Raw genomic sequence first — 18638 nt, 5'->3', positions numbered from 1 at the left:
TGGTATATTCTGCAGATTACTTTGTGTAGCCTTTTGAAGGTTCCTATAAGCTAATATGTTTGCATGCTTAGTACCCAGCTGGTAAACTGTTTGGAAAGACTGGGGGATATGGCCTGGTTGAGGTAGGTGTGCCCTTGTTAGAAAAGGTATGTCAGTAGAGGAGGACACTAAGAAATTTCAAAAGCCACCAGGAAGTGTCACCTTCTCTGCCAGCAAGACTCCCAGCTACTCCTCAGGCACCTGCCAGCAGGAAGTCTAGCTCCTGATCTTGATGATAATGGAGTAACCCTCTGAAACTCTAGGCAAGCTCACAAGTAAATGCATTTTTAAAGAATTGCCTTGGTCATGGTGTCTCTTTCCAACAGAACACTTTGTTAGAAGAGCTGAGAAGGGTTCTTATATGGAAATGATGAGATTTTTAAACACAATTCAGGACATCACTTTTACAAATGGTTCTTACTTACACTTCATCTCAGCAACAACTCTATCTTAAGGTGGGTAATCATTGCATAGTAGAAGAGAAAAAGAGAATAGGATGTGGGGACAAAGCTTATATGCACAATATGTGTGAATATTGTCTGTGTGGGAAGACTATGATGAAAACAAGAAAACCATTACTCAGAAAAGTCCTTAGATCAGCATAGGACATTGCAGAACGATTACACATGGAAGTGTTTCCAAAAGAATGAAAATATGAACTACACATTTGTCTTAGGGTTTCTATTGTTGTAACAAAAATCATGACCAAAAGGAACTTGGGGGAAGAAAGTGTATTTTTCATCTTACACCTCTCAGGCCACACTCCACCACTGAGGGAAGCCAAGGGAGAAACTCAGCGCAGGAACTGAAGTGAAGGATAAGGAGGAAAGCTGCTTAGGGCTTTCTCCAAGGCATGCTCAGCCTGCTTTGGTTCTACAAAACCCACGACTTTACTCAGACTTTGGCTACTTTGTGGTTCTTCTTTCTTCCACCCTTCTCCACCCCTTTTCTTCCACCCTTTCAACCTTCCAACTCTAGACAGAAGAGAAAAAGGATAGAAAGGAAAGGGGGCAATATTAATAGTTGGACTTCTTCCTGACAGATTAGTAGTGTCAAGTTCCTTGGGTTAAGTTTGATCTTAACTGTCAGGATATCTAATCTCTTCTTTTTTTCTTCTTTGTGCATGACTAATTAAAAATCCATGACCAGTAACAACCAACAGAATACATAATTCCAACCAACCACCCACTGACTGACAGCCCACCATGCTACTCAGGAACCTAGCATTTATACACCCTCTGAAAAGTCTCCAGAAATCCAAGCATTACACAATCACATAAACTATCTGCTGTTGCCAGTATCATGCCCCTGCACCTGGCAAATCAGTCAGTTACGGTGGACAATCTGAAATAACCCATATCTTACACCTGGGATTAAACTGAGAACATATTCTTATTTCTGTGTTTTTTTAAGAAACTAAAATTCCCACATTCTCAGTACACAGAACTACCTGGCCAGGGGGTGGCACTGCCCAGAGGCCTAAAAACTTCCATATCAATCATTAATCAAGAGTGTTCCCACAGCACAATCTTAGGCATTTTCTCAACAAGATTCCCTTTCCCCAGATATGTCTAGGCTTTATGTCAAGTTGACAAAAGCCAACCAGCACAGTATTCATCATTATCTGTAGTGACTGGGATATTAACTGGTATAGAGATGATTTCCAGCACATAAAACAAAGTTTCCAGTATATACACTAAGAATTTTTGTCAAGTTTTTTTTTTAACTTTACCTCATAAAGTGTGTTGTATGTAGTGACAGTCACAGTGTTTGTATGCAGCATCAACCGTTCTCCAAGAAGAGTGAAGAGACTATGGGTATGCATAATTTCAACTTTTCGCCTGGAGAGAATGGAGAAAAACACTATCAGACACAGTGTGGTCTATGACCACCTGACTCTGTGCTAAGCCAGGGCTCTGTGCTTTTGTACTTTGGGTCCCTAGAGAGGTGTTTACTTTTCTAGTGATGATGGTTGATGGGTTTTGAAATATCAAAGCTATTTTGTTCTTTAAAAAATAACTATCTTTCAAACTTCAAAAAATTAAAAATCAAAACCATACAAACAGATACAGAATCATGCAATTTATCAACATCTACAAAAAGAAGTAACAGTTTATAACACAGCTATCTGCTAATATCCTACAACTTTGTTTAAACAATTTTCAAGGAAATTCTCCATTCAGTTAAAATATGAGACATATTCAAGTTACATAACCATATCTAATGAGTCGGAGTTATCATTTCCAGATTCTAGTAATTACCAAAAATATTTTTAGATTTTCAACCCTAACACACAGAATACACAATTCCAAGTCTGTATTATGGTCTCTAACAAATCTTAACATGAAAACAATTGAAAAGATGATACAGGTGAACACATGCACTTGATACTGAAATCACAGAGAGAAGAATCGTGCATTTCATCAGTGCTTAGGTCGGCAAGTGCCCACAGGTCAAAATAATACTGCTGCATTTTCTTCCACTGATCTCAGGGTTTCCCTGATGTTTTGGTATGAGTGTGACATGTCCCTTGTAGGCTCTTGTATGTAAACATTCGGTCCCTACCCGTCACTGCTTTCCAAGATGATAGAACCTTCAGAGACAGTGATGCTTCTGCCCCTCTCCTGTAACACTGGAGTAACACACATGCACTATCATTTCTTGTTTTTAGTCGGGTGCTAGAAGTCTGATCCCAAGTCCTCATGCTTGTGGGACAGGCACATTACTGACTGAGCCACCTCCCACTCTAAGATTTTTTTTTTTTAAAGAAATTGTGTAACAGTAGGTAGTAAGAGAATGGTGTTTCCAATTTCCATGAATATGTTCATAATTCTAATATGGGGCATATATTTCTAAATTTATGATTTTGTTTCTGAAATTTTCAGTATTTAAATAAATGGTTTTGTATACTGTCTCCTTTTACAACTTTATGGATCATATTAAGATTTCAAAGGTAATTTAAAGTCACTAAATTATACTCCTAAAAACCAGTAAGTGACTGAATTTCATGTCACTGTATGAATATATATTAATTTAATTATCTTTTCTCCTGCTTTTATTCTATCAGGTTGGCTCTGGTATCTATTAGCAGCTATTAGCAGCAATGCTGTATATGCATCTGTATACCTAAGTAATAGTCTCCTTCATTAGGAAGAGCATAGTCACACAGTGTAAAACTTTTTAAATAATTGTTAAATTTTTTTCCAGCATCAGTATACCAGTATTACTTCTTCTATAACTGTAAAATTTCCAATGATGCACATTCCTGCCAACATCTATTAAGTCAAGTTTTTAAGTTGGTCAGATTAATAAATATTAAAGGATTTTTTCCCAATCTTCCAATTTATTATCAAGTTTGGTTTCCACTACAATGACTTTTCCTTGTATATTTGTCTTCACAATTGCACAATCACAAATTTATATTTATAAATTCATAAATTATATACATAAAATATGTATCTTTATCCTTCATCTGAGTCTTCTTTTAAAAAATATGGTATTGTATAAAGCACCTTTATTTCAAATCACGAAACTTGGCTGTGTGGTTTAGATTTGAATGTTAAACTATAATTTATAAGTTTTAAAACTTTCTTTTCAAATTTTTTACTAACTCTACTGTCATGAAACACACACTATAAAATTCACTTTGCCAGTATATAATGGAATGAGTGTTCTAAACAACTGGACAGTGTCTTACGACTACCCCAACAACACAATTTTAAAGCATGTTCATCACTGTGAGAGTTCCTTTGGTTCCATTTACACTCAATTACCATTCCCACTGCTAGTCCCAAGCAACCATAAATCTTCACTGCAGACACTGCACAAAAGATGAACCCTAAAGTGTGTAGCTTTTTGCATATATATTTTTCTGGATCGTATTGAGGGGCCCATCATGTCATATCATGAAGTAGCTTGTGTGTGAACTCTCATTTATTTAATCCTAATGGTATTAGGAACACTCACAGCAATGATAAGCAGAAACATGTTCTTCATCTGCTGAAGTAGACATCTAAGTATGGAAATACCAGGCTGAAGGCTAGGTGACTTTTCTTCTTCTTAAAAATTACAAAAACTTAGATCATGACTGGAGACTTTCCCTTACAATAGGAATCCATAAAAATTCAATTGTCATCTTAGGTCCTGGTTTTATCTTCACATGGTTTGATTATCTTCAAATTTTGTAATATGCTTTTAGACCAGAGGATATTTATAAGGTTCACTCTTCAAATATCTTGCAAGTTTCTCAATCTCAGTTTCTGTTGCTGATTAATCTGATTTAATTCTGTTTTTGCCTCCAACACAGTTTGTATAACCCAAGACTTTCTTAATACCTTTACAGTTTCCAAGTCCAATACATGACATACCCGGAAGCATGATGCATAAATCATCCTGCTCTGTTTAAAGGTATTACACAGGTACCAGGGTGTTACCCAAAAGGAAGCCAGGCATACGTAGCAAAATGGTATTTTCCAGAAATATTAGTTATTATATATATATATTTTTTTAGATATATATAGCATATTATATTAAATGTATATAATATATTATATATATTTATATAATATATTTGCATTTTCCCATTTTTTAGAAATTTAAATTATAATTGGTATTTTATTTTTTTTATTCGATATATTTTTTATTTACATTTCAAATGATTTCCCCTTTTCTAGCCCCCCACTCCCCGAAAGTCCCATAAGCCCCCTTCTCTCCCCCTGTCCTCCCACCCACCCCTTCCCACTTCCCCGTTCTGGTTTTGCCCTATACTGCTTCACTGAGTCTTTCTAGAACAAGGGGCCACTCCTCCTTTCTTCTTGTACCTCATTTGATGTATGGATTATGTTTGGGGTATTCCAGTTTTCTAGGTTAATAACCACTTATTAGTGAGTGCATACCATGAGTCACCTTTTGAGTCTGGGTTACCTCACTTAGTATGATGTTTTCTAGCTCCATCCATTTGCCTAAGAATTTCATGAATTCATTGTTTCTAATGGCTGAATAGTACTCCATTGTGTAGATATACCACATTTTTTGCATCCACTCTTCTGTTGAGGGATACCTGGTTTAATTACAAATAAGCCTATATAATCTTTGCTGTTTTGGAATTATTAATTACTACTACATTCTTTCTGAATTCATCAAATTCCTTTGTGAGTTTGTTTTGTTTTGTTCTAAAATCTTCTGTATCACAATTCTTTCCTGGAGCTCCTTTTTGTTCATTGGCAGTTATGTATATTACTCTAAGCATTTATTTTATGTGTGTAGGTGTTTTGCCTGCATTTATGTTTGAGCATCATGTACCAATAGTGTTCATGAGGCGAGAGGAGAGAGCACTGGAACCTCTCAATCTACAGCTGTATGTGATGGTGCGCCCGTGTGTGAGCGCTGGAAAAGACCTGGGTCCCAAGAGAGCAGCCATGCCCTTGCAGGCCGAGCCACTGCTTTTAAATATTTAGGTAGCATTACTATCTGATTTGAGGACTTGACTCTCACTTCGTGTTATTTCATGTCCATAAGAAAAATGTCAGTTTGTTTCAATCTTTTAGAAGCTTTCATTGATATCTACTATTCTTCTAACAATTTCCACAAAGTTCTGTGGAAGGTATAGCATGCTCATCGTACTCAGTTTCCCTTTCAACTTCTGCAGATCAATCAGTCTATCTGAAAGCTTTAAATTATGAGTAGTTCTAAATTTTATTTTATTAGCAATTCTATGTGATCTGTTTAACCTTCAATATTATAAAATATACTTCATCCAGACACAACTACTGCCTTTTGGGCTTGCATACTACTAGGTCAAATATAAAGGTCACAATTCTCCCTATTTTTGCCTTGCATTTATGTGGTCTTCCTGTGCATTCTTTTGATCTCTTTTTGTCTCAGTCATCTGAACATTATACTTACAAACACAACCAAGTTTTACTTCTGCAATTAACAGTAACTTTCTTCCAAGAAGAGTGAATTTAAAATGTTTTTTATTTATTTTTACATGTGATGTCTGTTGTTATATACATGTAATTTTAAGTTACATTTAACTTTTAAGAATAAATATATGCATATATAAATATTTCTTTTTTGATTTCTCCACACAGATACTCAATATTTCAAAAGATTTGTAATTTTGTAAAACTACTTACCTTTCTAAATTTAGAATGGCAAATAAGGCTCCATTTTTAATCAGCACTTCACAGTTAAAAGTTTGACATCTCTCTTTTAAAATTCAATTTTTAGGGCATATTTCTGATACTTCATATGCTGGCTTCTAAGAAAATCCTTTTAATTTCTGGACTTGCTCCATGCTCCTGTTTCTCTCAGTCTTCCCCAAGTCACCTACTTATATCTTTTCTGCATTCATTATTAGGTTATTGTAAAGGTAAAAAATGGTCTTTCTACTAACTTATACTTGTTTTCCTCATATTCCTTACTGTTAAATTTATCCATTATTTTCCAGCAGTAAATAGTATTTTCAGAATACTATTCTGATTTGGCTGAACTCTGTTCTCATTAATTTTCCCATGAATTAGTCACAGAAACAATTTCATGCACGCCTACAAATTTTGTGGCAGCATCCTTTTTGTTTTTGGCCTACAGTTGCATTTTAGACAACAAATGACCAGGGTCACTTCTTTACTTAGGCAAAATGGACAGCACTAGGATTTGGGGAAGGACCAGGAAGCAACAGTTAGGACAGTACCAGTCATGTTTACATGCACAGAATATAGTATTACAAAAGAATAAACATGTTCTAGACAACATGATCAGCAGTTGCTACAGAAAACAAATTTGAAGAAATGTGTTAGGGTAGGATGCACAATCACAAAATATCAGCGGGGATCATTTTTAGAAAGGAAACACTTTAAACTATCAAGTCAGTGTGCAGGCTTTATTTCCTGGAGTGCTCATTTTTCTCTCAATTAATTCATGTACATGTGTACTTAATTTTAATAAATCTATTTCATTATATTCTTAAAATAAAAAGGTATCTACAGAAGAATGAAGAAATTAACTATATTACTTGAATTGTGATCTTGTTCTATGAAGATCACAATTATTGAAATATTACTTTTTTTTATTCGATATAATTTATTTACATTTCAAATGATTTCCCCTTTTCTAGCCCCCCCACTCCCCGAAAGTCCCGCAAACCCCCGAAAGACACATTTATCATTTCTACATTTTCCATAGCACACTATTAAACTTTCATATGCAAATATCATAAAAATTTCAATAGTTATGTCTGTCATTCATTATGAAGACATCAACTTACTTATGACCTAAATGCTTCAAAAAATATCCCAGAACTTTCAGCGCTTGGACCCAGATACTTTCACTTTTAGAAGCCAATAATTTGTAGATCACCCTAAAAAACAAATGATCTTATAAGTACCTAACTAATAATACAAATAAAAAAGTACTTTACAAACACAAGTATTACTTTTCAGTGCATTGAACAAAACTCATGGACACATACTTAGACCATATCTCCACTTATCTTAGGACATTTTACACCTGGACACCTGGACTTTATCCCATTTGTAATTGCTAGGTGAAGTACAGGCAAGGACCTACCTTGTTATTTCTCTGTTCTAAAATTTTAGAGATCATTGTGAATATTAGAAAAAGACAGGGTGACAACACAAATAATATATCAGGAGAAAAGTCACATAAAAGCCCATTGCTGAAAGCTATTATGGGATGTAAGTATTAACAATCCTAACTTACCTCTTGGAGTTCACTGTATTCACCAGAAACACTTGTTTCGGGCCTTGTATGGTAGATACAAATACGCCATATTATTAGCTACATAGTTCAGGGTACATTATCACCAGGGCTTCTTACTGAGATTAAACCAACAGTAAAATGGATGTGGAGATGTGCCTCATAGGAAGCTCTGCCTCCCATGTGTAATGCTGTGGATTTGAGCCCCAGTGCCACAAGTAAAACAGAATAATAAAAATTAAATGAAATCTAGTCTTTCTATTTTTTTGTTCATTCTGCTGAGAGGGCAAAAAAAATTGAAAGATATCTCTAAGAATTAAATTATAGATTTAAGGTCATGAGTGTTCTAATGGAGAAACTATGCTTCCCCTATAGACAATTAAATCATAATTGCTGCAACTAGAGTCACTTTTCAAATTATTTTAATTTTGGTCTTTGGTTCTAAATCACCTTTCAAATATGTAATTCTCACAGCTACAGCACCACCCCTGACTCAGTACACCATATCTAACGGCAGAAAATAGACCGCTTCAGCTAATCTTACCACCTTAGATTTTCCCCCTCTCATTCATATTGCTGACTATAAATCTTTAATATATATATAATAACCAAGATATGGATCACTGAATCTGGTTGGCAACTGTGTGTCTCAGTTTTTCTTTGTCTCTGTCTCTCTCCATAATTCTCTTACATCCTTGATTTGTGAAATGCATCAAGTTCTTTATGGTCCTCTTGCATCAAAAAAAATATAGCTGCTTTTCCTTCTATGCAAGGTCTGAACTGTAGCAATTATAATCATTTAGCTTCGCACTTCAGAGCACTTCTATACAGTTCTCTAGCTCCTCAAGAAGATGAGAGATGGCCACGTTCCCCTCTCTCCCTTCTTACATACATTCAATAGTCTAAGGTACACAACTAATATCACCGCACTTAGGATCATACCTTATTCCATTTCTCTGATCAAATGCTGGTATCATTGAGGCTGGGTGTTCTGACATTAGAGCCACTAACAACTGTAAGACATCATGAATATTTTCATCCTGTATAATAAGAAATACAAATATTTAGTTAAAAATTTGCTAAAAATCTCTGAATAAAATAATTTATGTGAAAGATACAAAATATGTTATACCTCATGCATTGTAAGTAAATAATTTAATATACTCTGAAGTTCATCTTCTTTCACACCTCGATCCTATGTAAAAATATTTCATTAGTTACTTAAAATCAGAAATTGAAACTTTGAGGAAAGGTATCAAAATCAATGACATAAAAGTAAACAGAAACGTGAAAGCAAGTGTTCACTGAAATTCCCCCATGGATCATAATTTAAATACTATTTTGTTTCAAGTCTAAAATGTAACTATTTAGAAATTTTAAGTGATAAAACATAGGGTTAGGAGTGCTAGAGCAAACCTTTATACTCAGATCTCAGGAAACAGAGGTAGCTGGACCTGTTAGTTAAAGGCCAGCTAGAGCATAAACAAGACCTTGTCTCCAAAAAAGAAGTTAGAATATTATGACGATTTCATGTTGCTATGTTCTTGTTATCTAGTGCTTTCCTAAAACAATGGGAATTCAAGGGGTTGTGGGATCACTTTTGTGTAGTATTTGTATATTTTGTGTAGTAGTGCATATTCTCTTTAAACCAGCCACCTTACTCTTAAAAATTCTCCATGACTGCAACCTTAGATAAAATGGAACGCATTCCATTTAATCAGGTGATTCTGCTTCATTGGTGTCACATGTTCCTTATCTTATCCATCATATCTCTGTTAGCACACTCAAACCTCTTAACATGGGCCACCTTAATATGAATTTTACCAAACTTTGAGTGCAAAAGAGCCGGTATTTTCACATTTTCTAGAGCTACATGAAAAGCCATTCTTAATAATTTAATGCAATAATTTTTAAACTCTAGTGACTACCTTTTTACCCAATATATTGCAATTGTAAAATAAAGTTATTTTACCTTTAAAATGAGCTGTTTCAGAAAAAGCAGCATAAAAGCCCGAAGTGATATGATCTCTTTTTGTGACGGCCGGGGACCATCTAGAAAGAAAAAAAGCCACGCCATTAAACAAGTTTAATGCAATTACATTTAAATTCTGTAAATTACGTGTTTTAAAAATCATAATAATTAATGATGCTGATATTTTACAATTTCAAACATATAATAATAAAATTAAATTTCAGGTTTTGGGAAATTCCACAATACTTCCAGAATGTTAGATTTAGGAGAAAGAGCTGCTTTAAGTTTACAACATATCATTACCACTGATAAACGCGTAATCATCTAATATCAAACAGACATCTTTCTCTTTTTTATTAAAAAACTTCCTAATATTTCTCTGGCCGATAAACTTTTCCCATTTATAAACTCTTCCTTTAACCCCATAAATCATATAGAAAACTGTCCCACTCTACCTCCACCCAATTATTATTTTTCATTTTTTCTCGTGTGCAATGCACACTGTAGTGGTGCACAAACAAATGCTGAATTGGTAAATGAAATCAAGAACGGGAAGTTAAACTATACTTACAAGTTCCACTGTCTCTAAGTTTTTTTTTTATTTATTTGATATAATTTTTTATTTACATTTCAAATGATTTTCCCTTTTCTGGCTCCCCACTCCCATGTCTAAGTTTAAAAGATTCAATTATGTGATATCTAATTGCTCGTAAAAATGAGAATTTGAAAGGATACGTATACCGTACAACATACAGTAGAATACGATTTTAAACATATAGACTTAAAAAATCGTTTAAACATCAAGTCGTTCTTAAAGTAACCAGAATTAATTTCACTGCTTTATACGTTTTCCAAGTGTAATTCCTTCCCATGTCCTTTATAACATATGATTATCTGCTCACCATTCATGCAGATTACAGCATCTGCAAGTAAACAGTCTCCTAGTGCAGTCATCTAATTGCAACAAATCTGTTCCACATTTTTCAGATGTTAGCCACATCTTTACCTTCTCTTACCAATGGCAAGGTACATACACTTCTTATCAATCCCTGACTTTACTTTTTAAAAACCAATCTCATTGTGATTTATAAATCATACAAATTCACCAATACCCATGGTTAGCTTTTTGTAATGATTGTAATGATGAAGGTGAAAGTATAGCTGTAAGACAGGGCATGTTAGGACAAAACATATTTGAGGCATATATATGTAAAGCAATGAGAAAGGCACTTCAATAATGTAAATTACAAACAGGTAGTAACTGTTAACTATAAATCTGTCACAATCTGCACAAACAGTACGCTGCAGAGAACCAAACTTATGTGCATGATGTCTGAATAGCATGAATCCATTTTTAGTACGAATAAAATGTAAAAGTAAAAGCATTATTTATTGGACAAATTTAAAATTAAGAACAAACAAATCATAACTTTACCCTACTGGTTCTCAACCTTCTTAATGATAATCTTTAGTACAGTTCCTCATGTGATGACCCCCAGCCATAAAATTGTTTCATTGCTACTTCCTAACTATAATTTTCCTACTGTTAAGAATTATAATGTAAAAATCTGATGTGTGACCTTCAAACGCGTCACAAACCACAGGTTGAAAATCAATTTTTTACACCATCCTTAAAACCAAGATAATGGTACAAATGTTAAAACACTGGTTTAATAAGATGAAACAAGAAAACATGTAAATATATTAACATAGCTAAGGGAGACGTTCCCACTATGGAGAAAAAGGTATAAATAACAAAACCTTAAAACTAGGCTGATCCAGGCGCCTTTAAGTGGAAATGGAGTAAGATGTGTATTCACAACTGTGTGCACACATTTAGTTCCATTTCCTGGACCTGTCCACTAGGAATAACAAAGAGGATATACAACATTACAGCAGGCAAAACCAGTACTCATATTTTGTTCTTAGAAATCCACATCCATTAAGCAAGCAAGGGTTCTTTGGAGAAACAGGGCTAGGGCAAGGAGCATATAATTAAGAACAAAGAGTATTTTGCATTGTGCAGTAAGGTAATGCTATGAACCTATGGAGTCCTGCCATAAAGGCACATTTCCTACCAGAAAAAAATCTAGATAAGAGTGAACATTAAATCTATAAGGACCTCCGGGGCAGATGCACCACACGGTCAGGCCCTTCATCAGCACGTCTCCGTGATGGACTGGCACCTGCCATGCTCACTCCTGTACAGCTCATTTCTGTACAACATGCTCATAAGCAATCAAACAACTGCATTCACTTGGATAGAACAAATTTTAGGGAAAATGAAAGAAACAGAAAACCAAAGTTACTACAGGGCCCTTTATGGAAAGCTACCAGCTGATGATATAATACACTGAACAAAAGAGGAACTCATGAGTCCATACTGATATAATTCACTGAAAAATAAATACACACATAAGAAAACTATATTCTCTCTGATAGCAGGGTAAAAAGTCTTGAAATAAGTAAGTGAAGCTTTGCTGCACAACAGGATATGGACACAGTCTGAACAAGGAGTTTAGACCCTATGCAAGCATTCTTAGTTACCAGTAGACACAGGAAGCTAAGCATTGTGTATTTGATTTACGGGATAGATTGAGAGATTACCATGATTACTGTGATATTTCTGCCTAAAACAAAACAAAACAAACAAAACACCTGTGTCACCATGAAAAAATACAATGCCTCATTGAGGGGGTCTCCAAAATCAGTCTGTGTTTTCCACTACTATTTAACAGTTAACTTTCACCTTTGGGGAAATATACAGAGAAGCATTTGGGGAAAGAAAACATGTTTTCTTCACTTTATTTTCAACTGACACAAAGAATAATGTATATAATGTGAGTGTTTCACACAGAGACATAAGGGAGCCATCAGGCTGTCTTCCGAGGGGTACACATATTTAATAAGGAACAATAAAAAGATATGCAAATAGATTAAATATCTAAGTTAACTTCAGCTTTCTCATATAACTCTTGGTAAGCTTTTATGTGTTATAAAGTAATACTGTAATGCAGGGGCTAAGCTGAAGGGTAGAATAGAACATTCATGGAGATACTTCAGTACAAGGGCTCCAAGTTTTCAGGCTCTGCGTCACACAGCTGCGATTTAAACTTCAGAGCTGTTGATGTGCACTTTCAGCTTTCTATTAGACAAAATATGGATGGTATTAACAGGATCTACAATGCTGTGTATGTATCTACACATATTTATATATCTCTAATTATATTAGATTAACATTAATATTAATGTATTTGTTAAATACATTAACAAAGACTACTCAACAGTAACCAACTCTGGGAATATCCAATTCAAAAGAAAGGAGATAAACTATGATAGGACAGATCAGACACTACAGTCGGTGACAATTACTGACTCCCATCATAAAATAAAAAGCATGACTACCTAAATATTAATGAGAGCTATTTTTCCTTTTAAAAGAGATACACATAACTATAGTAATGAATACTACTGTGAAAAATCTGAAAAATCCCCATCATACACTGCTGGTGAAACTATACTGGTAGGACATTTCTGGAAAAAATTAAAGTTTTATTTATTTATTTATTTATTTATTTATTTATTTATTTATTTATTTATTTTATTGTATGTGAGTACACTGTTGCTGTCTTCAGACACAATGGAAGAGGACATCTTATCCCATTACAGATGGTCATGAGCCACCATGGGGTTGTTGGGAATTGAACTCAGGACCTCTGGAAGAGCAGTCAATGTTCTTAACTGATGAGCCATCTCTCTAGCTGCTAAAATATTTTTAATTGGACCTTCCTTGCTAATTCTAAACAAATCATGGAAGCCAGTTACATAAAAAAAAATAAACCACTTCTTTAAGGAATAAAATTTTAAAACTGTTATAGGAAGGATGATTAAAAGTGGAACAAGTTTGATTCTGTAAGAAGCTTGACCATGCAGCAATGTACTGAGAGGCAAAATCTACATTTTCCACAGTGCTCCTCCCAGCACATGGACGATGAACGCTTTTCTCTTTGAGATTATTTTCTATTTAGAGTACTTATACAAGTATACTTTTGAATAATTAGAAAATATGACTATAAACTGAAAACACAAATGTAAAAATATTAAAAGTAAACCAGTTTCTACCATGCTCAGGTGAAACAGCACATGTGAAATCAAATTTCAAAGTACTCTAAGGTTCAAAGTACTACAAGACACTGATAAGAGGCAGTCATATATACCCATTTTTAATATACAAATATATCCTCCAGAGCTCCACATAAAAAGCATCTCAATTAAAATCAAGTACACTAAAAATGTTTTTATTCCAAGTATTTTATCACTACAACACTTTCAATATACTTAATGTCCCTGTGTACTGAGGTGCACACATGCCACAGAAGATGGGTCAGTGGACAACATGGGGGAGTCAGTTCTTTCCTCCCATCATGTAGAGCATGAACATCTGATTCACACCATTGGGCTTTAAGGCAAGTGCCTGTGGCCACTAAGCTGTCTCAATGTCCCTAGATTAAAAACAAAACAAACAAACAAACAAACAAACAAAAAAAACAAGTGCAACTTCTAAAATAATATTATAATTTATTTAATATATTAATATAATAATAGTACCTCACAAGAAATCAAAGAGATAAAGAATAACTTTGTAGTCACACACATGTGTGCACTGTGCTAGTACCCACTACATATCCAGTACTAGAGACCTAGTATCCAGGACTAGAACTACAGACCTAGTACCCAGGATCTAAACACAGAAAAATGCAAATGAGATCGCAAAGGTGCTTACCTAATCCTTTCGGTGTGATGCCACTGCTGTCAGCAGGGTTAATAACCCAGTAGTAATATTTCAATGTGTGCATTAGCTGCAATACTGTCCCAACTCTGCGTATGGTGGTATAGATGGTAGCGGTTCCAATAAACTCAGCAGACAAGTAGGTATACAGGGAAAGTTGAACCTAATACATAATTAGAGCAAGTTTAAAGTGCTTGTTAAATATGAAGTCCATTTTAATTCACATACAAATCAGCAAACTATTATAATTTATTTTGTGGCTTGAAATAATGTTTCTTAATAAACATTTATATTTTGAAAAGTAATAATCAAAACACAAACATCCCAATAAAATTGATTTCCATAAAGATAATGCACATGTCCCAATTAGGAAAGAAGGTTCTATATCTAAGGATAATAGCACTATCAACTATAAGTAAATCTTTTTAACTTAATTTAGGCTAATCGTATGAGAAATAAATTGATGTGGCAGTGGCTGGTGTCTAGGACAGCTCCTCCAGAAAGGATCTGACAGTAGTTCCCTGAGCACATGCTTCTCCAGAGGAATAGCTGCAGCCTATCAGAGACAATATGCACAACATAGGCCAAAGGTGCTGTGACTCCACTTTCTTCACCTATTGCCGCCATACAGAGTTATCATTAGATTCTGACCATGTGACTATGACAAGTACATCGATAAGAAGAGGGAACGCCAATCATTGGCTGTGGACTTAGTGCCATAACAGTGAGATGGGCTATAAGGAAATCAGGAACACTTCTCACTTAGTTGTATAAAGATTCAAAAGTTGTAATATCAATATACCCCCATAAAGATTTAAGTTCAGATAAGTTAGGAATAAATAAATTATCTGATATACTGCTTTATGCAAACTTATAGAAAAATAATGTGGCTTAAGTATATGCTTATTTAAAAACATTATGTCATGATAAAACATCTAAGTTCAAACTGATAGAACTTCCCAGTCTAAATGATCACATTGTTCTATTGTCTTTTCCTAATCTTTCAATAATATACCAGATTCTCTTTGTTGACAAGGTATGAACCATACCCAATAACATTAAAACTTAGTTCTACACTGCTTTAATGTTTCACTGTAGCTTTCTTTATTATATCTACATATTTAAAACTTTATCTATAGCTTATACTGACTAAAAGAAAAAATGCTGAGTGTTTTCTACTGGATACATTAAATCCAATAACTACACAGTGTATCATTAACTTTATTTTATAACATTAAACTAAAATTAAATGAATGAACCTGAAATGCAGACCTTTGCAGGTGTGTGTATCCAGATGGCAGGATTGAATAAAATGTGGTCACAAAGCTGCTTCAGCAACGGTGCTCCATGAGACAGGCCATCGAGGTATTTGGCAAATGATAAAAACTGCTCCAAGACAGCTCTAGTTATGTGAACTCTTGATGACTAAAAACAGAAACAGAAATTCTATCTAGAAATGTCTGTGATAACAAATTACATAACATTTACAGGAATAATTCAAATTGTCCCTAAAAGTTGAAATCAAAAGCACGAAATCATATATTGTCTGTTAGTAAAAATGTAATTATATGAAATGTTATGATATTTCTTTGAGTGAAAGCTTGTTATTTAAAGCCCGGTCTAATTACAGATAAGAAACTCTTGTCAATATGATGAAGTAAAATAATTTATGAGTAAGAATCTCAAAAAAAATTGACAAAGGATCTTACAGAGCTTAGAGTTAAATAATTATAATTCAAAAATTAAATATAACAAGAAGTGGTTTCACTGAAAACTGTTCCACAAGCACAGCAGAAGCTGCTGTTTTATTCCTTTAGGCCTTTTCAAAACCAACAAATGCAGTTCCCTTGCCTCAGCAAACCCCCCGGCCCAGCCCGCCTGGGCCGTGGTAAGGCAGACCTGACTCTACTGCCCACAGGCTATCATGTAGCTTTCACGATCCTCACACTACTCCACAGACTTCTGCTCAAATATCAATTTCTTTATCTTCTTTTCACTACAAATAAAGTATCTCCTTTGATATCAGTCTGAACTTCTTCACAGAACATTGTTTTAATATACCACATTCCCATCACAAATGTTCAACTGTCAACAACAATGACTTATCACTAAATACAAGAGACCTTCTGAAACACATGACAATTCGTTAAGATTGCAAAGTAGACATTATCCTATTTGTAAATGTTGAACACTTAAAATATAGCCTGTCGAAAGTGAGATGTAAGTTATAATTCTCTAAAAAAGTATTCTTTTAAAAAATAACTAATCAAATACTATAATGATGTTTTCGATATGCCGAGCTAAATAAAATTAATATCACTAATAACATTTTACTAACTATTTTAATTTGCATTTGGTTCTTACATTATACTTCATTTGGGCAATGCTGCATTATAATTTCAGACAAAAATGTGGTAACAGAAAACATTGCTCTTCAGAAAAACTTATAATCTAAACTCAAATGCTAAAAGCTTGTCATTGACAGCATGCATTCCAATCACATTCTTCTGATAGTAATTCATAATTTAGATAGATTTTGAAATTGCTAAGTGCCAGGAAAAGCATCCTCAAAAGCATCATGTAGGGTCTCTATATTACTAAAGAAAAGCATAGATTTGTCTTTTCATGTTTATTTATGCCACCAGAGAGTAGTTTTAGATCTATACTTGATCTTTAGAAACATTTATTTTCAAAACTGTGTGTTCACTGACTACTTAAAAGTTTTACCATGTGTACAATGAACTCTCTCTACACAGCATTCAGTTTCACCTGTGAATGGTACTTACTACTATCTCAAATCATCTATTTAATCCATGTACTTTTCTTTCCTTGGGGATAAGAGCACACTATGTTATTGATCTTTTCTAGTTCCTCTGTAATTCCTTCGTAAATGTTTAACTACATTCATATTAAATTCAAAAAGGGAACAAGAACATAAAAGATAAACTGGGAGAATAGAGAAGATAAAAAGACACCCAATTGTTCATAAAATGTTTACTTCAATTAACTGCTTTAACTTTTACTATTTTGCAATTTGTTTAAACTTTAATGGGTGAAATAATCTTTTAAATGAGATTCAGGGATAGAGACATAGCTCAGTGGTAGAGTGCTCCCATCACATGTGGGAAGTTTTCAGGAAAACACACACAAACAAGAGATTACTTCCTAGACAATTAATAGCAATAGATCTTAAGCACAATCATCAGAATGTCAACACCACAGAAATTTAACATCTGTATCTGTGCCAGATGAGAGTAAAATGTCTAAACGTACTTATTTTTGACAATTTTCATGTTTTACAATGCATATTAGTCCTTGCCACCCCTATCGCCACATCTCATTCCTCTTCTTATAAAAAATCAGGTAAGATTTCTGTGAATCTGTCTTTTAGATATAATATGGCATATCTACTTATGAACATACACTTATGAAGAATTGTTTGAAGCCAAGTGCTATGCACACATATAATCTCAGCTGAAACAATATAATGGTGGGTTTTGGGACAGTTGGCAAGAGAAGTATCTCAAAAGAAAAGAAAGGGAAGGGGCTAGAGAGAGGGTTCAGTGGTTGTTTATCTGCAGAACCCAGGTTCAATTCCCAGCACCTACATGGTAGCTCAAAATTGTAACAACAGTTCCAACCAATCTCTTCTTGCCTCTGCAGGTACCAAGAACACTGGTACACACACACACACACACACACACCACACCCCGCAGGTGTGCGCATGAGCAAATGACTCATTTACATACTGAATGATTGAATGAACAAAAGGAAAGGAAGGAGGGAAGAGAAAGGAAGGTGAGGAGAGCACTGTGTAACGCACTAACTATGGATGAATTGATTTGGAAATGGAATATGAAATATTAGAAAAGATAATTACAGTGTCAACTTGAAAATATCTAAACAGTAAATAGCACTGGATGCTATAATGAAAATCTTAATTGAATTAGGGGATATGTGCCCAACAAGTGCAAGATGTAATGGTAATGGCTTAGCAGAAATGTTTATTTTATTGCAAAAACTGTTCAATACATAAAAACATGCATTATTATATGCTACATAACTACATAAAGTATTTAAATTGGTAAATATGTAACATGAAATAACTTAACCTTAATA

At 34.3% G+C, this 18638-nt stretch overlaps 1 protein-coding gene across 1 annotated transcript in view; it reads right to left on the bottom strand.

Moving 5' to 3' along the window:
- Positions 1–18638, bottom strand: part of Nbea (neurobeachin) — a 583161-nt gene that overhangs the window by 413313 nt on the left and 151210 nt on the right. The window contains 7 exon segments of the mRNA XM_052180490.1: positions 1772–1880; positions 7307–7399; positions 8701–8798; positions 8891–8953; positions 9731–9810; positions 14514–14682; positions 15792–15944. Coding sequence (XP_052036450.1) covers positions 1772–1880; positions 7307–7399; positions 8701–8798; positions 8891–8953; positions 9731–9810; positions 14514–14682; positions 15792–15944 — 765 coding nt within the window.

Source organism: Apodemus sylvaticus, chromosome 4, assembly GCF_947179515.1.
Source record: "Apodemus sylvaticus chromosome 4, mApoSyl1.1, whole genome shotgun sequence".
NCBI lineage: Eukaryota > Metazoa > Chordata > Mammalia > Rodentia > Muridae > Apodemus > Apodemus sylvaticus.
The sequence above is the reverse complement of the archived record's forward strand: the minus strand, read 5'-3'. Positions and strand labels throughout refer to the sequence as shown.